This window comes from Panulirus ornatus, chromosome 21 (assembly GCF_036320965.1).
Source record: "Panulirus ornatus isolate Po-2019 chromosome 21, ASM3632096v1, whole genome shotgun sequence".
NCBI classification, from domain to species: domain Eukaryota; kingdom Metazoa; phylum Arthropoda; class Malacostraca; order Decapoda; family Palinuridae; genus Panulirus; species Panulirus ornatus.
In genome coordinates this window covers 1,415,815-1,435,063 of record NC_092244.1, presented here as the reverse complement: position 1 = coordinate 1,435,063, position 19,249 = coordinate 1,415,815, and the positions used below count along the sequence as shown (strand labels likewise).

The following is a 19,249-nucleotide window of genomic DNA, read 5'->3' as shown; positions in this document are numbered from 1 at the left end:
AGAAGCGGCACTGGAGTTCAATAGTTATGGAGACTCAATTGTTATGGCTACCCCCTTGAGGGGATTGCGGAAGGAAACAGGTATTAGACATACCACTATGTAGATAAATAGATAGATAAATGAATACAGCTAGTCAAGGGGTATTATGCAAAATTGATTGCAGCATTATCGAGAGAGAATGGGACAGATATACAGTAAACCCTTGGTGTAACAGATTATTCCAGGGGGGGGGGGTGTGTGTGTGTGTGTGTGTGTGTGTGTGTGTGTGTGTGTGTGTGTGTGTGTGTGTGTGTGTGTGTGTGTGTGTGTCAGGTCCATTAATGCCAAAATATACAATATACAGTAATACAGTATACAGTTGACATGCTTTCTTTTAACTCCTTTATCACTTGATGCAATTTTGAATTGTAAGGATTGTAAAATTGTTTAAAATTGTTTTTATATCCCTGGGGATAGGGGAGAAAGAATACTTCCCACGTTTTCCCTGCGTGTCATAGAAGGCGACTAAAAGGGAAGGGAGCGGGGGGCTGGAAATCCTCCCCTCTCGTTTTTTTTTTCTTTCTTTTTTAATTTTCCAAAAGAAGGAACAGAGAAGGGGGCCAGGTGGGGATATTCCCTCAAAGGCCCAGTCCTCTGTTCTTAACGCTACCTCGTTATTGCGGGAAATGGCGAATATGGGAGGATATTCATTGAGAGGGTGAAGGCATGTACAGAGCATCAGATTGGGGAAGAGCAGTGTGGTTTCAGAAGTGGTAGAGGATGTGTGGATCAGGTGTTTGCTTTGAAGAATGTATGTGAGAAATACTTAGAAAAGCAAATGGATTTGTATGTAGCATTTATGGATCTGGAGAAGGCATATGATAGAGTTGATAGAGATGCTCTGTGGAAGGTATTAAGAATATATGGTGTGGGAGGCAAGTTGTTAGAAGCAGTGAAAAGTTTTTATCGAGGATGTAAGGCATGTGTACGTGTAGGAAGAGAGGGAAGTGATTGGTTCTCAGTGAATGTAGGTTTGCGGCAGGGGTGTGTGATGTCTCCATGGTTGTTTAATTTGTTTATGGATGGGGTTTTTAGGGAGGTGAATGCAAGAGTTTTGGAAAGAGGGGCAAGTATGAAGTCTGTTGGGGATGAGGGAGCTTGGGAAGTGAGTCAGTTGTTGTTCGCTGATGATACAGTGCTGGTGGCTGATTCATGTGAGAAACTGCAGAAGCTGGTGACTGAGTTTGGTAAAGTGTGTGAAAGAAGAAAGTTAAGAGTAAATGTGAATAAGAGCAAGGTTATTAGGTACAGTAGGGTTGAGGGTCAAGTCAATTGGGAGGTGAGTTTGAATGGAGAAAAACTGGAGGAAGTAAAGTGTTTTAGATATCTGGTAGTGGATCTGGCAGCGGATGGAACCATGGAAGCGGAAGTGGATCATAGGATGGGGGAGGGGGCGAAAATTCTGGGAGCCTTGAAGAATGTGTGGAAGTCGAGAACATTATCTCGGAAAGCAAAAATGGGTATGTTTGAAGGAATAGTGGTTCCAACAATGTTGTATGGTTGCGAGGCGTGGGCTATGGATAGAGTGGTGCGCAGGAGGATGGATGTGCTGGAAATGAGATGTTTGAGGACAATGTGTGGTGTGAGGTGGTTTGATCGAGTAAGTAACGTAAGGGTAAGAGAGATGTGTGGAAATAAAAAGAGCGTGGTTGAGAGAGCAGAAGAGGGTGTTTTGAAATGGTTTGGGCACATGGAGAGAATGAGTGAGGAAAGATTGACCAAGAGGATATATGTGTCGGAGGTGGAGGGAACGAGGAGAAGTGGGAGACCAAATTGGAGGTGGAAAGATGGAGTGAAAAAGATTTTGTGTGATTGGGGCCTGAACATGCAGGAGGGTGAAAGGAGGGCAAGGAATAGAGTGAATTGGAGCGATGTGGTATACCGGGGTTGACGTTCTGTCAGTGGATTGAATCAAGGCATGTGAAGCGTCTGGGGTAAACCATGGAAAGCTGTGTAGGTATGTATATTTGCGTGTGTGGACGTATGTATATACATGTGTATGGGGGGGGGGTTGGGCCATTTCTTTCGTCTGTTTCCTTGCGCTACCTCGCAAACGCGGGAGACAGCGACAAAGTATAATAAAAATATAAAAAAAAATATATATATATATATCCCTAGGGATAGGGTAGAAAAAATACTTCCCACGCATTTCCCACGAGTCGTAGAAGGCGACTAAAGGGGACGAAAGCAGGGGGCTAGAAACCCTTCTCTCCTTGTATTTTAACTTTCTAAAAGGGGAAACAGAAGGAGTCATGCGGGGAGTGCTCATCCTCCTCAGACTGGGGTGTCTAAATCTGTGTGGATATAACCATGATAAGAAAAAAGGAGAGATAGGTAGTATGTTTGAGGAAAGGAACCTGGATGTTTTGGCTCTGAGTGAAAAGAAGCTCGAGGGTAAAGGGGAAGAGTGGTCTGGGAATGTCTTGGGAGTAAAGTCAGGGGTTGGTGAGAGGATAAGGGCAAAGGAAGGAGTAGCACTACTCCTGAAACAGGAGTTGTGGGAGTATGTGATAGAGCGTAAGAAAGTAAACTCTAGATTGATAAGGGTAAAACTGAAAGTGGATGGAGAGAGATGGGTGATTATTGGTGCCTATGCACCTGGTTATGAAAAGAAAGATCATGAGACAAGGGTTTTGGAAGTAGATAAGTGAGTGTGTTAGCAGCTTTGATGCATGAGACCAGGTTATGGCGATGGATGATTTGAATGCAAAGGTGAGTAATGTGGCAGTTGAGGATATAATTGGTGTACATGGGGTGTTCAGTGTTGTAAATGGAAATGGTGAAGAGCTTGTAGATTTGTGTACTGAAACAGGATTGATGACTGGGTATACAGGTTTAAAAAGAGAGATATACAAAAGTATACATATGTAAGTAGGAGAGATGGTCAGAGAGCATTACTGGATTACATGTTAATTGGTAGGCATGCAAAACAGAGACTTTTGGATTTTAATGTGCTGGGAGGGGCAAAGGGGGATGTCTGATCATTATCTTGTGGAGGCGAAGGTGAAGATTTGCAGAGAATTTCAGAAAAGGAGAAAGAATGATGGGGTGAAGAGAGTGGTGTGAGTAAGTGAGCTTGGGAAGGAGACTTGTGTGAGAAAGTAACAGGAGAGATTGAGTGCAGAATGGAAAAAGGTGAGAGCAAATGATGTAAGGGGAGTGGGGAAGGAATGGGATGTATTTTGGGAAGCAGTGATGGCTTGTGCAAAAGATGCCTGTGGCATGAGAAATGTGGGAGGTGGGAAGACTAGAAAGAGTAGTGAGTGGTGGGATGAAGAAGTAAGATTGTTAGTGAAAGAGAAGAGAGAGGCATTTGGATAATTTTCACAGGGAAATAGTGCAAATGACCGGGAGATGTATAAAATAAAGAGGAAAGAGGTCAAGAGAAAGGTGCAAGAGGAGAAAGAGGACAAGTGAGAGTTGGGGTGAGAGAGTATCATTAAATTTCAGGGAAAATAAAAAGATGTTTTGGAAGGAGGTAAATAAAGTGTGTAAGACAAGAGAACAAATGAGAACATTGGTGAAGAGGGAGAATGGGGGGGAAATAACAAGTAGTAAAGTGAGAGGGAGATGGAGTGAGTATTTTGAAGGTTTGTTGAATGTATTTGATGATAGAGTGGCAGATATAGGGTGTTTTGGTCAAAGTGGTGTGGGAAAAAAGAGGGCCAGGGAAAATGATTTGGTAAACAGAGAAGAGGTAGTGAAAGCTTTGCGGAAGATGAAAGTCGACAAGGCAGCAGGTTTGGATGGTACTGCAGTGGAATTTATTGAAATAGGGGGTGACTGTGTTGACGATGGTGAGGATATTCAATGTACGTATGGTTCATGGTGAAGTGCCTGAGGACTGGCGGAACACATGTATAGTGTGATTGTATAAAAGCAAAGGGGATAAAGGTGAGTGTTCAAATCACAGAGGTATAAGTTTGTTGAGTATTCCTGGGAAATCATGTGGGAGGGTACTGATCAAGAGGGTGAAGGCATGTACAGAGCATCAGATAGGGGAGGAACAGTGTGGTCTCAGAAGTGGTAGAGGATGTGTGGATCAGGTGTTTGCTTTGAAGAATGTATGTGAGAAATAATTAGAAAAGCAAATGGATTTGTATGTAGCAATTATAGATCTGGAGAAGGCATATGATAGAGTTGATAGAGATGCTCTGTGGAAGGTATTAAGAGTATATGGTGTGGGAGGTAAGTTGTTAGAAGCAGTGAAAAGTTTTTATCGAAGACATAAGGCATGTGTACGAGTAGGAAGAAAGGAAAGTGAGCAGATCCCAGTGAATGTCAGTTTGCAGCAGGGGTGTGTGATGTCTTCATGGTTGTTTGATTTGTTTATGGATGGGGTTGTTAGGGAGGGGAATGCAAGAGTTTTGGAGAGAGGGGCAAGCATGCAGTCTGTTGTGGATGAGAGGGCTTGGGAAGTGAGTCAGTTGTTCACTGATGATACAGCGCTGGTGGCTGATTCGGGTGAGAAACTGCAGAAGCTGGTGACTGAATTTAGTAAAGTGTGTTAAAGAAGAAAGCTGAGAGGAAATGTGAATAAGAGCAAGGTTATTAGGTACAGTAGGGTTGAGGGACAAGTCAACTGGGAGGTAAGTTTGAATGGAGAAAAACTGGAGGAAGTGAAGTTTTAAGATATCTGGGAGTGGATTTAGCAGTGGATGGAACCATGGAAGCAAAAGTGAGTCACAGGGTTGGGGAGGGGTAAAGGTTCTGGGAGCATTGAAGAATGTGTGGAAGACAAGAATGTTATCTCGGAGAGCATAAATGGGTATGCTTGAAGGTACAGTAGTTCTAACACTGTTATATGGTTGTGAGGCATGGGCAATAGATAGGGTTATGCAGAGGAGGGTGGATGCACTGGAAATGAGATGTTTGAAGATAATATGTGGTGTGAGGTGGTTTGATTAAGTAATGAAAGGGTAAGAGAGATGTGTGGTAATAAAAAGTGTGTGGTTGAGAGAGCAGAAGAGGGTGTATTGAAATGGTGTGGTCATATCGAGAGAATGAGTGAGGAAAGATTGAAAAAGAGGATATATGTGTCAGAGGTGAAGGGAACAAGAAGTGGGAGACCAAACTGGAGTTGACGGATGGAGTGAAAAAGATTTTGAGCGATCGGGGCCTGAACAGACAGGATGGTGAAAGGCATGCAAGGAATAGAGTGAATTAGAACATTGTGACGTACTGGGGTCGACATGCTGTCAATGGATTGAACCAGGGCATGTGAAGCATCTGGGGTAAACCATGGAAAGTTTTGTGGGGCCTGGATGTGGAAAGGGAGCTATGGTCTGCGTGTGAGAGAGACTTGTGGGTAGACAGTGTCTCTAACATGTCACCAGAGTCCCATGTTAAGAGGATAGCTTAGGAGACCAACTGTCTGCTGGTAAATATCATACAGATTTCAAGTACATGGAAAAAGAAATATATAGCTACCTATACATATCCTACATAAGGCCAACACTAAAATATTCCTCTCAGGTTTCATCACCACACCTAAAGAAGCACAAAAATCTCAGAGAGAAGGTACAGAGGAGGGAAACAAGGGCAACAAACATAAAACCAAAATTAAGAGAGCTAAGCTACAGGGAAAGGCTACAGACTTTAAATTTTTTATATAATTTTTTTTTTATTTTGCTTTGTCGCTGTCTCCCGCATTAGTGAGGAAGCGCAAGGAAACAGACGAAAGAATGGCCCAACCCACCCTATGATTCACTTCCGCTTCCATGGTTCCATCTGCTGCCAGATCCACTCCCAGATCTAAAACACTTTACTTCCTCCAGTTTTTCTCCATTCAAACTTACCTCCCAATTGACTTGACCCTCAACCCTACTGTACCTAATAACCTTGCTCTTATTCACATTTACTCTTAACTTTCTTCTTTCACACACTTTACCAAACTCAGTCACCAGCTTCTGCAGTTTCTCACATGAATCAGCCACCAGCGCTGTATCATCAGCGAACAACAACTGACTCACTTCCCAAGCTCTCTCATCCACAACAGACTTCATACTTGCCCCTCTTTCCAAAACTCTTGCATTCACCTCCCTAACAACCCCATCCATAAACAAATTAAGCAACCATGGAGACATCACACACCCCTGCCACAAACCTACATTCACTGAGAACCAATCACTTTCCTCTCTTCCTACACGTACACATGCCTTACATCCTCGATAAAAACTTTTCACTGCTTCTAACAACTTGCCTCCCACACCATATATCCTTAATACCTTCCACAGAGCATCTCTATCAACTCTATCATAAGCCTTCTCCAGATCCATAAATGCTACATACAAATCCATTTGCTTTTCTAAGTATTTCTCACATACATTCTTCAAAGCAAACACCTGATCCACACATCCTCTACCACTTCTGAAACCACACTGCTCTTCCCCAATCTCATGCTCTGTACATGCCTTCACCCTCTCAATCAATACCCTCCCATATAATTTACCAGGAATACTCAACAAACTTATACCTCTGTAATTTGAGCACTCACTCTTATCCCCTTTGCCTTCGTACAATGGCACTATGCAAGCATTCCGCCAATCCTCAGGCACCTCACCATGAATCATACATAGGTTAAATAACCTTACCAACCAGTCAACAATACAGTCACCCCCTTTTTTAATAAATTCCAATGCAATACCATCCAAACCTGCTGCCTTGCCGGCTTTCATCTTCCACAAAGCTTTTACTACCTCTTCTCTGTTTGCCAAATCATTTTCCCTAACCCTCTCACTTTGCACACCACCTCAACCAAAACACCCTATATCTGCCACTCTATCATCAAACACATTCAACAAACCTTCAAAATACTCTCAAAAAAAAAAAGAAAAAAAACTTTAAATTTATCTGCCTTAAAGGGGTAACCTTATCAAAACATTTAAGAGTTTGAAAGGGATCAACAAAGTGGATAGTGGACATTACTTTCAGAGATGTAGGGACAGAACAACTAGAGGCCATAACATGAAATCAAGAAACTTGTCAATAAGGATGTAGAGAAATACTTTTACAGTATGAGAGTGATGGGTAAATGGAAGAGACTGACTGAGGTAATAGTTACTTCAGACAGCATACATAAATTCAAGAGATAGTAAAACAGAAGAAAGTGTTGAAAGGATGGGGCATTGTGTAAATACATAGAAAAAAATACCCATACAGTACAAATAGGCAATTACAAGAACTACTACTGATGATTAAAGGTTAAGTATAGTTCCAATAACCTGGGCTCACATTTCACTAAATCAAGTGAAATATTCAATCTTTCATTCTTGGACATGATTTTTTTTATAAAAATAAGCCATTTCCCTATTTACAGCGAAGTAGTACATTCAGATTCTTCCATAAAACATGCGCTCACCAAAGCCTTCCATACATGTCAGTCTTGAAGCTATAACAATGATGTTAAAATATATGCCCAGGATTTCTACACCTTTACTTTGACAATCACATAAGTGATTTTACCAAGCTCTATAATGAGAGGCAAAGAGCCAACATATAATCATGAAAAAGTACATTATATTATTCTATTCCAGAAGTTCTCTCCATAATGTAAAGAATCTCATGAAAATACAACATGGAACTTACCTATCAATATTTTGCTTGAGATGAACATAACTGACAATGCCTAGAGTCGCACAACATGATACTGCCAGTGTTACCTTGGATGCAACAGACATTCTTCCACACTGAAAGGAGGATAACCATAATCCAGTACAGCAAGAATGTAAAAGCAAGCCAAGCAGGCTCACCTTCTTAGGCAAGGGCACAAGTCATAAGCATTTTTGTTCATTCATTTACTAAAAAGGAGAATGGGAAATGCAGAATTACATGACTGCTGCAACACTCATGTAAAGGTATTGTACATTGTACAGGAAACCACATGACAAGACATTTGTAAACTCTGTGTATGAAAACCTACAGGTTTAAAAGGTTGAGAGAAATGATGAGTTCTACACATGATAACTGCATAAGTGCAAGAAATAATTAAACCTCTGAGGGTATGTCTATAAATATAAGGTTTAAAAATGTACTTGTGGTAGGAACTACAACACAAGAGATGTACTTCAATTCAAATAAATGAGACAGACTTTATTTATGTGAGATCTAATAATGCACATTGCCACAATCTAAAAAGGAAAAAACAAAACAAAACAATGCACATGAAGAGAGAGAAATTATAAGCAAGAACCTTGCAATGGATTGTGATCAGGAGTGCTACAGGGGATAGGGTTTCAACTCAAATTTGAGAAATGTATTCCATGTGAGGATTAACATGACATTTGTTACAATAAGAACTTACAAATTATGGAAGGGAAAGGCAAAAAATTATTCATTCCATGTCCGCATTTCAGCTGCATATGTCAGGGTAGGCAAGACTATGCTGTCCCATAATCTTTTAATTTCCATACTTATACCTATACCCTTCATTATTCTATTACAGGACTCAATAACCTTTATCTTTCCTTCCATATCACTATAATTACCTAATATGGCTCCTAGATATGTAAATCATCTTACCTCTTCCAGTTCCCCCACCACCATATCTAAAACATTGTTTAGCACACTTTCTTCTATACTTTCACTTGTTTCCTTTCAAACACCACAACTTTTACCTTCACTTATATTTACCTTCAACCACTTACGCTTATACACATCATGAGAGACTCTTGTAATCTTAAGCAAATCCTCTTCATTGTGAGCCAACAACACAATATAATATATAAACACGATCACCAACACCCATCATAACTCACCATCACCTCAACCTATACTACAACTCTCCACCACATCTCTAATCACTCCATATATATATATATATATATATATATATATATATATATATATATATATATATATATATATATATATATATCCCTGGGGATAGGGGAGAAAGAATACTTCCCACGTATTCCCTGCGTGTCGTAGAAGGCGACTAAAAGGGAAGGGAGCGGGAGGCTGGAAATCCTCCCCTCATTTTTTTTTTTTTTTTTTTTCCAAAAGAAGAAACAGAGAAAGGGGCCAGGTGAGGATATTCCCTCAAAGGCCCAGTCCTCATCCTCTGTTCTTAACGCTACCTCGCTAATGCGGGAAATGGCGATTAGTATAAAAAAAAAAAATATATATATATATATATATATATATATATATATATATATATATACCTGAAAAAAAGGGCAAATGAGAGTTGGGGTGAGAGAGTATCATTAAATTTTAGGGAGAATAAAAAGATGTTCTGGAAGGAGGTAAATAAAGTGCGTAAGACAAGGGAGCAAATGGGAACTTCAGTGAAGGGCGCAAATGGGGAGGTGATAACATGTAGTGGTGATGTGAGAAGGAGATGGAGTGAGTATTTTGAAGAGATGGAGTGAGTATTTTGAAGGTTTGTTGAATGTGTTTGATGATAGAGTGGCAGATATAGGGTGTTTTGGTCGAGGTGGTGTGCAAAGTGAGAGGGTTAGGGAAAATGATTTGGTAAACAGAGAAGAGGTAGTAAAAGCTTTGCGGATGATGAAAGCCGGCAAGGCAGCGGGTTTGGATGGTATTGCAGTGGAATTTATTAAAAAAGGGGGTGACTGTATTGTTGACTGGTTGGTAAGGTTATTTAATGTATGTATGACTCACGGTGAGGTGCCTGAGGATTGGCAGAATGCGTGCATAGTGCCATTGTACAAAGGCAAAGGGGATAAGAGTGAGTGCTCAAATTACAGAGGTATAAGTTTGTTGAGTATTCCTGGTAAATTATATGGGAGGGTATTGACTGAGAGGGTGAAGGCATGTACAGAGCATCAGATTGGGGAAGAGCAGTGTGTTTTCAGAAGTGGTAGAGGATGTGTGGATCAGGTGTTTGCTTTGAAGAATGTATGTGAGAAATACTTAGAAAAGCAAATGGATTTGTATGTAGCATTTATGGATCTGGAGAAGGCATATGATAGAGTTGATAGAGATGCTCTGTGGAAGGTATTAAGAATATATGGTGTGGGAGGCAAGTTGTTAGAAGCAGTGAAAAGTTTTTATTGAGGATGTAAGGCATGTGTACGTGTAGGAAGAGAGGAAAGTGATTGGTTCTCAGTGAATGTAGGTTTGCGGCAGGGGTGTGTGATGTCTCCATGGTTGTTTAATTTGTTTATGGATGGGGTTGTTAGGGAGGTGAATGCAAGAGTTTTGGAAAGAGGGGCAAGTATGAAGTCTGTTGTGGATGAGAGAGCTTGGGAAGTGAGTCAGTTGTTGTTCGCTGATGATACAGCGCTGGTGGCTGATTCATGTGAGAAACTGCAGAAGCTGGTGACTGAGTTTGGTAAAGTGTGTGAAAGAAGAAAGTTAAGAGTAAATGTGAATAAGAGCAAGGTTATTAGGTACAGTAGGGTTGAGGGTCAAGTCAATTGGGAGGTGAGTTTGAATGGAGAAAAATTGGAGGAAGTGAAGTGTTTTAGATATCTGGGAGTGGATCTGGCAGCGGATGGAACCATGGAAGCGGAAGTGGATCATAGGGTGGGGGAGGGGGCGAAAATTCTGGGAGCCTTGAAGAATGTGTGGAAGTCGAGAACATTATCTCGGAAAGCAAAAATGGGTATGTTTGAAGGAATAGTGGTTCCAACAATGTTGTATGGTTGCGAGGCGTGGGCTATGGATGGAGTTGTGCGCAGGAGGATGGATGTGCTGGAAATGAGATGTTTGAGGACAATGTGTGGTGTGAGGTGGTTTGATCGAGTAAGTAATGTAAGGGTAAGAGAGATGTGTGGAAATAAAAAGAGCGTGGTTGAGAGAGAAGAAGAGGGTGTTTTGAAATGGTTTGGGCACATGGAGAGAATGAGAGAGGAAAGATTGACCAAGAGGATATATGTGTCGGAGGTGGAGGGAACGAGGAGAAGAGGGAGACCAAATTGGAGGTGGAAAGATGGAGTGAAAAAGATTTTGTGTGATCGGGGCCTGAACATGCAGGAGGGTGAAAGGAGGGCAAGGAATAGAGTGAATTGGAGCGATGTGGTATACCGGGGTTGACGTGCTGTCAGTGGATTGAATCGGGGCATGTGAAGCATCTGGGGTAAACCATGGAAAGCTGTGTAGGTATGTATATTTGCGTGTGTGGACGTATGTATGTACATGTGTATGGGGGTCGGTTGGGCCATTTCTTTCGTCTGTTTCCTTGCGCTACCTCGCAAACACAGGAGACAGCGACAAAGCAAAAAAAAAAAAATATATATATATTCCCTGCATGTCGTAGAAAGCGACTAAAAGGGAGGGGGGGGGGGGGCTGGAAATCCTCCCCTCTCATTTTTTTTTAATTTTACAAAAGAAGGAACAGAGAACGGGACCAGGTGAGGATATTCCCTCAAAGGCCCAGTCCTCTGTTCTTAACGCTACCTCGCTAATGCGGGAAATGGTGAATGGTATGAAAGATATATGTATATTTTTTTAAATATATTTATTTTGCTTTGTCGCTGTCTCCCGCATTTGCGAGGTAGCACAAGGAAACAGACGAAAGAATGGCCCAACCCACCCCCATACACATGTATATACATACACGTCCCCACACGCAAATATACATACCTATACATCTCAATGTACACATATATATACACACACAGCCATATACATATATACACATGCACACAATTCACACTGTTTGCCTTTATTCATTCCCATCGCCACCCTGCCACACATGGAATAACATTTCCCTTCCCCCTCGTGTGTGCGAGGTAGCGCTAGGAAAAGACAACAAAGGTCCCATTCGTTCACGCTCAGTCTCTAGCTGTCATGCAATAAAGCCCGAAACCACAGCTCCCTTTCCACATCCAGGCCCCAAAGAACTTTCCATGGTTTACCCTAGACACTTCACATGCCCAGATTCAATCCATTGACAGCACGTCGACCCCGGTATACCACATCAATCCAATTCATTCTATTCCTTGCCCGCATTTCACCCTCCTGCATGTTCAGACCCCGATCACTCAAAATCTTTTTCACTCCATCTTTCCACCTCCAATTTGGTCTCCCACTTCTCCTCGTTCCCTCCACCTCTGACACATATATCCTCTTGGTCAATCTTTCCTCACTCATTCTCTCCATGTGCCCAAACCATTTCAAAACACCCTCTTCTGCTCTCTCAACCACGCTCTCCTTATTTCCACACATCTCTCTTACTCTTACATTACTTACTCGATCAAACCACCTCACACCACATATTGTCCTCAAACATCTCATTTCCAGCACATCCACCCTCCTGCGCACAACTCTATCCATAGCCCACGCCTCGCAACCATACAACATTCTTGGAACCACTGTTCCTTCAAACATACCCATTTTTGCTTTCGGAGATAATGTTCTCAACTTCCACACATTCTTCAAGGCTCCCAGGATTTTCGCCCCCTCCCCCACCCTATGATTCACTTCCGCTTCCATGGTTCCATCTGCTGCCAGATCCACTCCCAGATATCTAAAACACTTTACTTCCTCCAGTTTTTCTCCATTCAAACTTACCTCCCAATTGACTTGACCCTCAACCCTACTGTACCTAATAACCTTGCTCTTATTCACATTTACTCTTAACTTTCTTCTTTCACACACTCTACCAAACTCAGTCACCAGCTTCTGCAGTTTCTCACATGAATCAGCCACCAGCGCTGTATCATCAGCGAACAACAACTGACTCACTTCCCAAGCTCTCTCATCCCCAACAGACTGCATACTTGCCCCTCTTTCCAAAACTCTTGCATTAACCTCCCTAACAACCCAACCATAAACAAATTAAGCAACCATGGAGACATCACACACCCCTGCCGCAAACCTACATTCAATGAGAACCAATCACTTTCCTCTCTTCCTACACGTACACATGCCTTACATCCTCGATAAAAACTTTTCACTGCTTCTAACAACTTGCCTCCCATACTATATATTCTTAGTACCTTCCACAGAGCATCTCTATCAACTCTATCATATGCCTTCTCCAGATCCATAAATGCTACATACAAATCCATTTGTTTTTCTAAGTATTTCTCACATACATTCTTCAAAGCAAACACCTGATCCACACATCCTCTATCACTTCTGAAACCACACTGCTCTTCCCCAATCTGATGCTCTGTACATGCCTTCACCCTCTCAATCAATATCCTCCCATATAATTTACCAGGAATACTCAACAAACTTATACTTCTGTAATTTGAGCACTCACTCTTATCCCCTTTGCCTTTATACAATGGCACTATGCACAGATAGGGGAGAAAGAATACTTCCCACGCATTCCTCACGTGTCGTATAAGGCGATTAAAGGGGATGGGAGCGGGGGGGCCAGAAATCCTCCCCTCTTTGTATTTTAACTTTCTAAAAGGGGAAACAGAAGAAGGAGTCACGCGGGGAGTGCTCATCCTCCTCGAAGGCTCAGATTGGGGTGCCTAAATGTGTGTGGGTGTAACCAAGATGAGAAAAAAGGAGAGATAGGTAGTATGTTTGAGGAAAAAACCTGGATGTTTTGGCTCTGAGTGAAACGAAGCTCAAGGGTAAAGGGGAAGAGTGGTTTGGGAATGTCTTGGGAGTAAAGTCAGGGGTTAGTGAGAGGACAAGAAAAAGGGAAGGAGTAAGACTACTCCTGAAACAGGAGTTGTGGGAGTATGTGATAGTGCAAGAAAGTAAATTCTACATGGATATCGGTAAAACTGAAAGTTGATGGAGAGAGATGGGTGATTATTGGTGCATATGCACCTGGGCATGAGAAGAAAGATCATGAGAGGCAAGTGTTTTGGGAGCAGCTGAATCAGTGTGTGAGTGGTTTTGATGCACATGACCAGGTTATAGTGATGGGTGATTTGAATGTAAAGGTGAGTAATGTGGCAGTTGAGGGAATAATTGGTATACATGGGGTGTTCAGTGTTGTAAATGGAAATGGTGAAGAGCTTGTAGATTTATGTGCTGAAAAAGGACTGGTGATTGGGAATACCTGGTTTAAAAAGTGAGATATACATAAGTATACGTATGTAAGTTGGAGAGATTGCCAGAGAGCGTTATTGGATTACGTGTTAATTGATAGGCGCACGAAAGAGAGACTTTTGGATGTTAATGTGCTGAGAGGTGCAACTGGAGGGATGTCTGATCATTTTCTTGTGGAGGCGAAGGTGAAGATTTGTAGGGGTTTTCAGAAAAGAAGAGAGAATGTTGGGGTGAAGAGAGTGGTGAGAGTAAGTGAGCTTGGGAAGGAGACTTGTGTGAGGAAGTGCAGAATGGAAAAAGGTGAGAACAAAGGAGGTAAGGGGAGTGGGGGAGGAATGGGATGTATTTAGGGAAGCAGTGATGGCTTGCACAAAAGATGCTTGTGGCATGAGAAGTGTGGGAGGTGGGTTGATTAGAAAGGGTAGTGAGTGGTGGGATGAAGAAGTAAGATTATTATTGAAAGAGAAAAGAGAGGCATTTGGATGATTTTTGCAGGGAACAAAATGCAAATGAGTGGGAGATGTATAAAAGAAAGAGGCAGGAGGTCAAGAGAAAGGTGCAAGAGGTAAAAAAGAGGGTAAATGAGAGTTGGGGTGAGAGAGTATCATTAAATTTTAGGGAGAATAAAACGATGTTTTGGAAGGAGGTAAATAAAGTGCGTAAGACAAGGGAGCAAATGGGAAATTCAGTGAAGGGGGCTAATGTGGAGGGGATAACAAGTAGTGGTGATGTGAGAAGGAGATGGAGTGAGTACTTTGAAGCTTTGTTGAATGTGCTTGATGATAGAGTGGCAGATATAGGGTGTTTTGATCGAGGTGGTGTGCAAAGTGAGAGGGTTAGGGAAAATGGTTTGGCAAACAGAGAAGAGGTAGTCAAAGCTTTGCGGAAGATGAAAGCCGGCAAGGCAGCAGGTTTGGATGGTATTGCAGTGGAATTTATTAAAAATGGGGGTGACTGTATTGTTAACTGGATGGTAAGGTTATTTAACCTATGTATGATTCATGGTGAGGTGCCTGAGGATTGGCGGAATGCGTGCATAGTGACATTGTACAAAGGCAAAGGGGATAAGAGTGAGTGCTCAAATTACAGAGGTGTAAGTTTGTTGAGTATTCCTGGTAAATTATATGGGAGGGTATTGACTGAGAGGGTGAAGGCATGTACAGAGCATCAGATTGGGGAAGAACAGTGTGGTTTCAGAAGTGGCAGAGGATGTGTGGATCAGGTGTTTGCTTTGAAGAATGTATGTGAGAAATGCTTAGAAAAGCAAATGGATTTGTATGTAGCATTTATGGATCTGGAGAAGGCTTATGATAGAGTTGATAGAGATGCTCTGTGGAAGGTATTAAGAATATATGGTGTGGGAGGCAAGTTGTTAGAAGCAGTGAAAAGTTTTTATCGAGGATGTAAGGCATGTGTACATGTAGGAAGAGAGGAAAGTGATTGGTTCTCAGTGAATGTAGGTTTGCGGCAGGGGTGTGTGTTGTCTCCATGGTTGTTTAATTTGTTTATGGATGGGGTTGTTAGGGAGGTGAATGCAACAGTTTTGGAAAGGGGCAAGTATGCAGTCTGTTGTGGATGAGAGAGCTTGGGAAGTGAGTCAGTTGTTGTTCGCTGATGATACAGCACTGGTGGCTGATTCATGTGAGAAACTGCAGAAGCTGGTGACTGAGTTCGGTAAAGTGTGTGAAAGAAGAAAGTTAAGAGTAAATGTGAATAAGAGCAAGGTTATTAGGTACAGTAGGGTTGAGGGTCAAGTCAACTGGGAGGTAAGTTTGAATGGAGAAAAACTGGAGGAAGTAAAGTGTTTTAGATATCTGGGAATGGATCTGGCAGCAGATGGAACCATGGAAGCGGAAGTGAATCATAGGGTGGGGAAGAGGGCGAAAATTCTGGGAGCCTTGAAGAATGTTTGGAAGTCAAGAACATTATCTCAGAAAGCAAAAATGGCTATGTTTGAAGGAATAGTGGTTCCAACAATGTTGTATGGTTGCGAGGTGTGGGCTATGGATAGAGTTGTGCGCAGGAGGGTGGATGTACTGGAAATGAGATGTTTGAGGACAATATGTGGTGTGAGGTGGTTTGATCGAGTAAGTAATGTAAGGGCAAGAGAGATGTATGGAAATAAAAAAAAGAGTGTGGTTGAGAGAGCAGAAGAGGGTGTTTTGAAATGGTTTGGTTACATGGAGAGAATGAGTGAGGAAAGATTGACCAAGAGGATATATGTGTCAGAGGTGGAGGGAACGAGGAGAAGTGGGAGACCCAATTGGAGGTGGAAAGATGGAGTGAAAAAGATTTCGAGTGATTGGGGCCTGAACATGCAGGAGGGTGAAAGGCGTGCAAGGAATAGAGTGAACTGGAACGAAGTGGTATACCGGAGTCGACGTGCTGTCAATGGATTGAACCATGGCATGTGAAGCGTCTAGGGTAAACCATGGATAGTTCTGTGGGGCCTGGATGTGGAAAGGGAGCTGTGGTTTCAGTGCATTATTACATGACAGCTAGAGACTGAGTGTGAACGAATGGGGCCTTTGTTGTCTTTTCCTACTGCTACCTCGCACACATGAGGAGGGAGGGGGTTGTTATTCCATGTGTTGCGAGGTGGCGATGGGAGTAAATAAAGGCAGACAGTATGAATTATGTACATGTGTATATATGTATATGTCTGTGTGTGTATATATATGTGTACATGGAGATGTATAGGTATGTATATTTGCGTGTGTGGACATGTATGTATATACATGTGTATGTGGGTGGGTTGGGCCATTCTTTCGTCTGTTTCCTTGCGCTACCTCGCTAACGCAGGAGACAACGATAAAGCAAAATAAATAATAAATATAATAATTATAACATGATAACTGCATCCCTACATTCACTGCACTTCCAAGTAAACTTTCAGCTATCCTTCTTTTATACTCCTTTCATTCTTCTTATTCATCTAATGCACACAAACACTTATACCTCTCTATTTTTACTTACCCCATACCTCCACTTCTCCCTGATCCTCACCCCAAAAATAACTGTAAAATGATCAGTCTCCAGAGAGTCGTGTAAGCACTGCCTCACTCAACCTTTCCTCCCCCACCAAATAATCGATGAAGCCATTTTGTCCTTCTCTTCCATCATTTCTTATGCATTGTATATAAGTGGATCATCATGTTCAGTCAAAAATGTTGTCTGCAAGGAATAACCCTCTCAGCACAAACCTCCATAAGATAACTTACAATCTTGTGCTAAAGTCCACCCACCATCATGCCTGTACCGACCATCATCATATCACACATTATAACCACCATCTTTACTTCCTTCTGAAAACTATTTATATCGTCATTCAAATAAGAAACACTTCATTTCATCCTTACGTCTACTAATGTAACTTCTCTTTCAATGTTTACAACTACTTCACAATTCTCCCAAAATTCCTTGAATGTTTTCCGGATGTGAGCAGGAGTGGTGGAGGCTGTACATGAAGAGCCATCTTGTATCATTATGCAAATGGAAGATAAAACACGTGATGCTGCTGCTTCTGACCTATACACTAGACTCCTGTCCCACCTTGGCTGGCCCTACATACCAAACTCTTGTTCTTCCTGGGATTGCACGCCTGACACCATGTTTCCTGGCGGGCCTCAGCTACACACATTACTGGCCTCTCTATTGTAGCTTGGAGGAAACGGAGGAGCTGCACTCACACACACTACCACTGGTGACAGTCAGTGACTCACACACACTACCACTGGTGACAGTAAGTCACTCACACACACTACCACTGGTGACAGTCAGTGACTCACACACTACCACTGGTGACAGTCAGTCACTCACACACACTACTACTGGTGACAGTCAGTCACTCACACACACTACCACTGGTGACAGTCAGTCACACACACACACTACCACTGGTGACAGTCAGTCACTCACACACACTACCACTGGTGACAGTCAGTCACACACACACTACCACTGGTGACAGTCAGTCACTCACACACATTACCACTGGTGACAGTCAGTCACTCACACACACTACCACTGGTGACAGTCAGTCACTCACACACATTACCATTGGTGACAGTCAGTCACTCACACACACTACCACTGGTGACAGTCAGTCACACACACACACTACCACTGGTGACAGTCAGTCACTCACACACACTACCACTGGTGACAGTCAGTCACTCACACACTACCACTGGTGACAGTCAGTCACACACACACATTACCACTGGTGAGGAGAGTGAGTGTGGTGATGGTATGTGTTCAGGATCACCTGGGTCGGGGTGGGTCAGTGTTGTTGATCTTCCCCGCCCGCCGTCCTCACACTTTACAAAACAAAATAACATCAACCTACAACTACTACTAATACTGATAATAATAATAATAATAATAATAATAATAATAATAATAATAATAATAATAATTATAATCATAATAACAACAATATTACTAATACTAATAAGTCAGGCAGGGAGGGAGGAGTGGTTCATGACGGGGTTGGAGGAGAGTGCAGGTGGCATAGCCACTGGTTATGTGACCTGACATCTGACCTTCTCCTTACAATGTGCGTGGATAGGGTTATTCTGCTGAATATTTATATAATGCTTAAACAATATTCTCTAAATATTGTTACAGTTATAAGAATGACTATTGGTTATACAACCTAAAACAGTAAATTCTACATAAATCCTTTGCACTCAGCACTCCTAAAAAATGGTTACGTGTCTTTACAATTGGCACAACCATACTCTCTGCATTAGCTCTACCTCTTGTTACTTATCCTTACCCTCAACAGTCTTCCTTACCCTCAACACTCTTCCTTACCCTCAACATTCTTCCTTACCCTGAACAGTCTTCCTTACCCTCAACAGTCTTCCTTACCCTCAACACTCTTCCTTACCCTCAACATTCTTCCTTACCCTCAACAGTCTTCCTTACCCTCAACACTCTTCCTTACCCTCAACACTCTTCCTTACCCTCAACATTCTTCCTTAACCTCAACATTCTTCCTTACCCTCAACACTCTTCCTTACCCTCAATTGTCTTCCTTACCCTCAACACTCTTCCTTACCCTGAACAGTCTTCCTTACCCTCAACACTCTTCCTTACCCTCAACATTCTTCCTTACCCTCAACAGTCTTCCTTACCCTCAACACTCTTCCTTACCCTCAACACTCTTCCTTACCCTCAACATTCTTCCTTAACCTCAACATTCTTCCTTACCCTCAACACTCTTCCTTACCCTCAATTGTCTTCCTTACCCTCAACACTCTTCCTTACCCTGAAC

At 42.2% G+C, this 19,249-nt stretch overlaps 1 protein-coding gene across 1 annotated transcript in view; it reads right to left on the bottom strand.

The window, feature by feature from the left end:
* The window catches only part of LOC139756249 (protein PET117 homolog, mitochondrial), a 30,963-nt gene extending 14,057 nt beyond the window's left edge, over window positions 1–16,906 (bottom strand). The window contains exons 1-2 of the mRNA XM_071675437.1: window positions 16,341–16,906; window positions 7,627–7,727 (exon numbers count right to left, since the gene is read on the bottom strand). Coding sequence (XP_071531538.1) covers window positions 7,627–7,727; window positions 16,341–16,373 — 134 coding nt within the window. The 5' untranslated portion in view covers window positions 16,374–16,906. The remainder of the gene's footprint in view (window positions 1–7,626; window positions 7,728–16,340) is intronic.
* Between the last annotated feature and the right edge of the window lie 2,343 nt (window positions 16,907–19,249).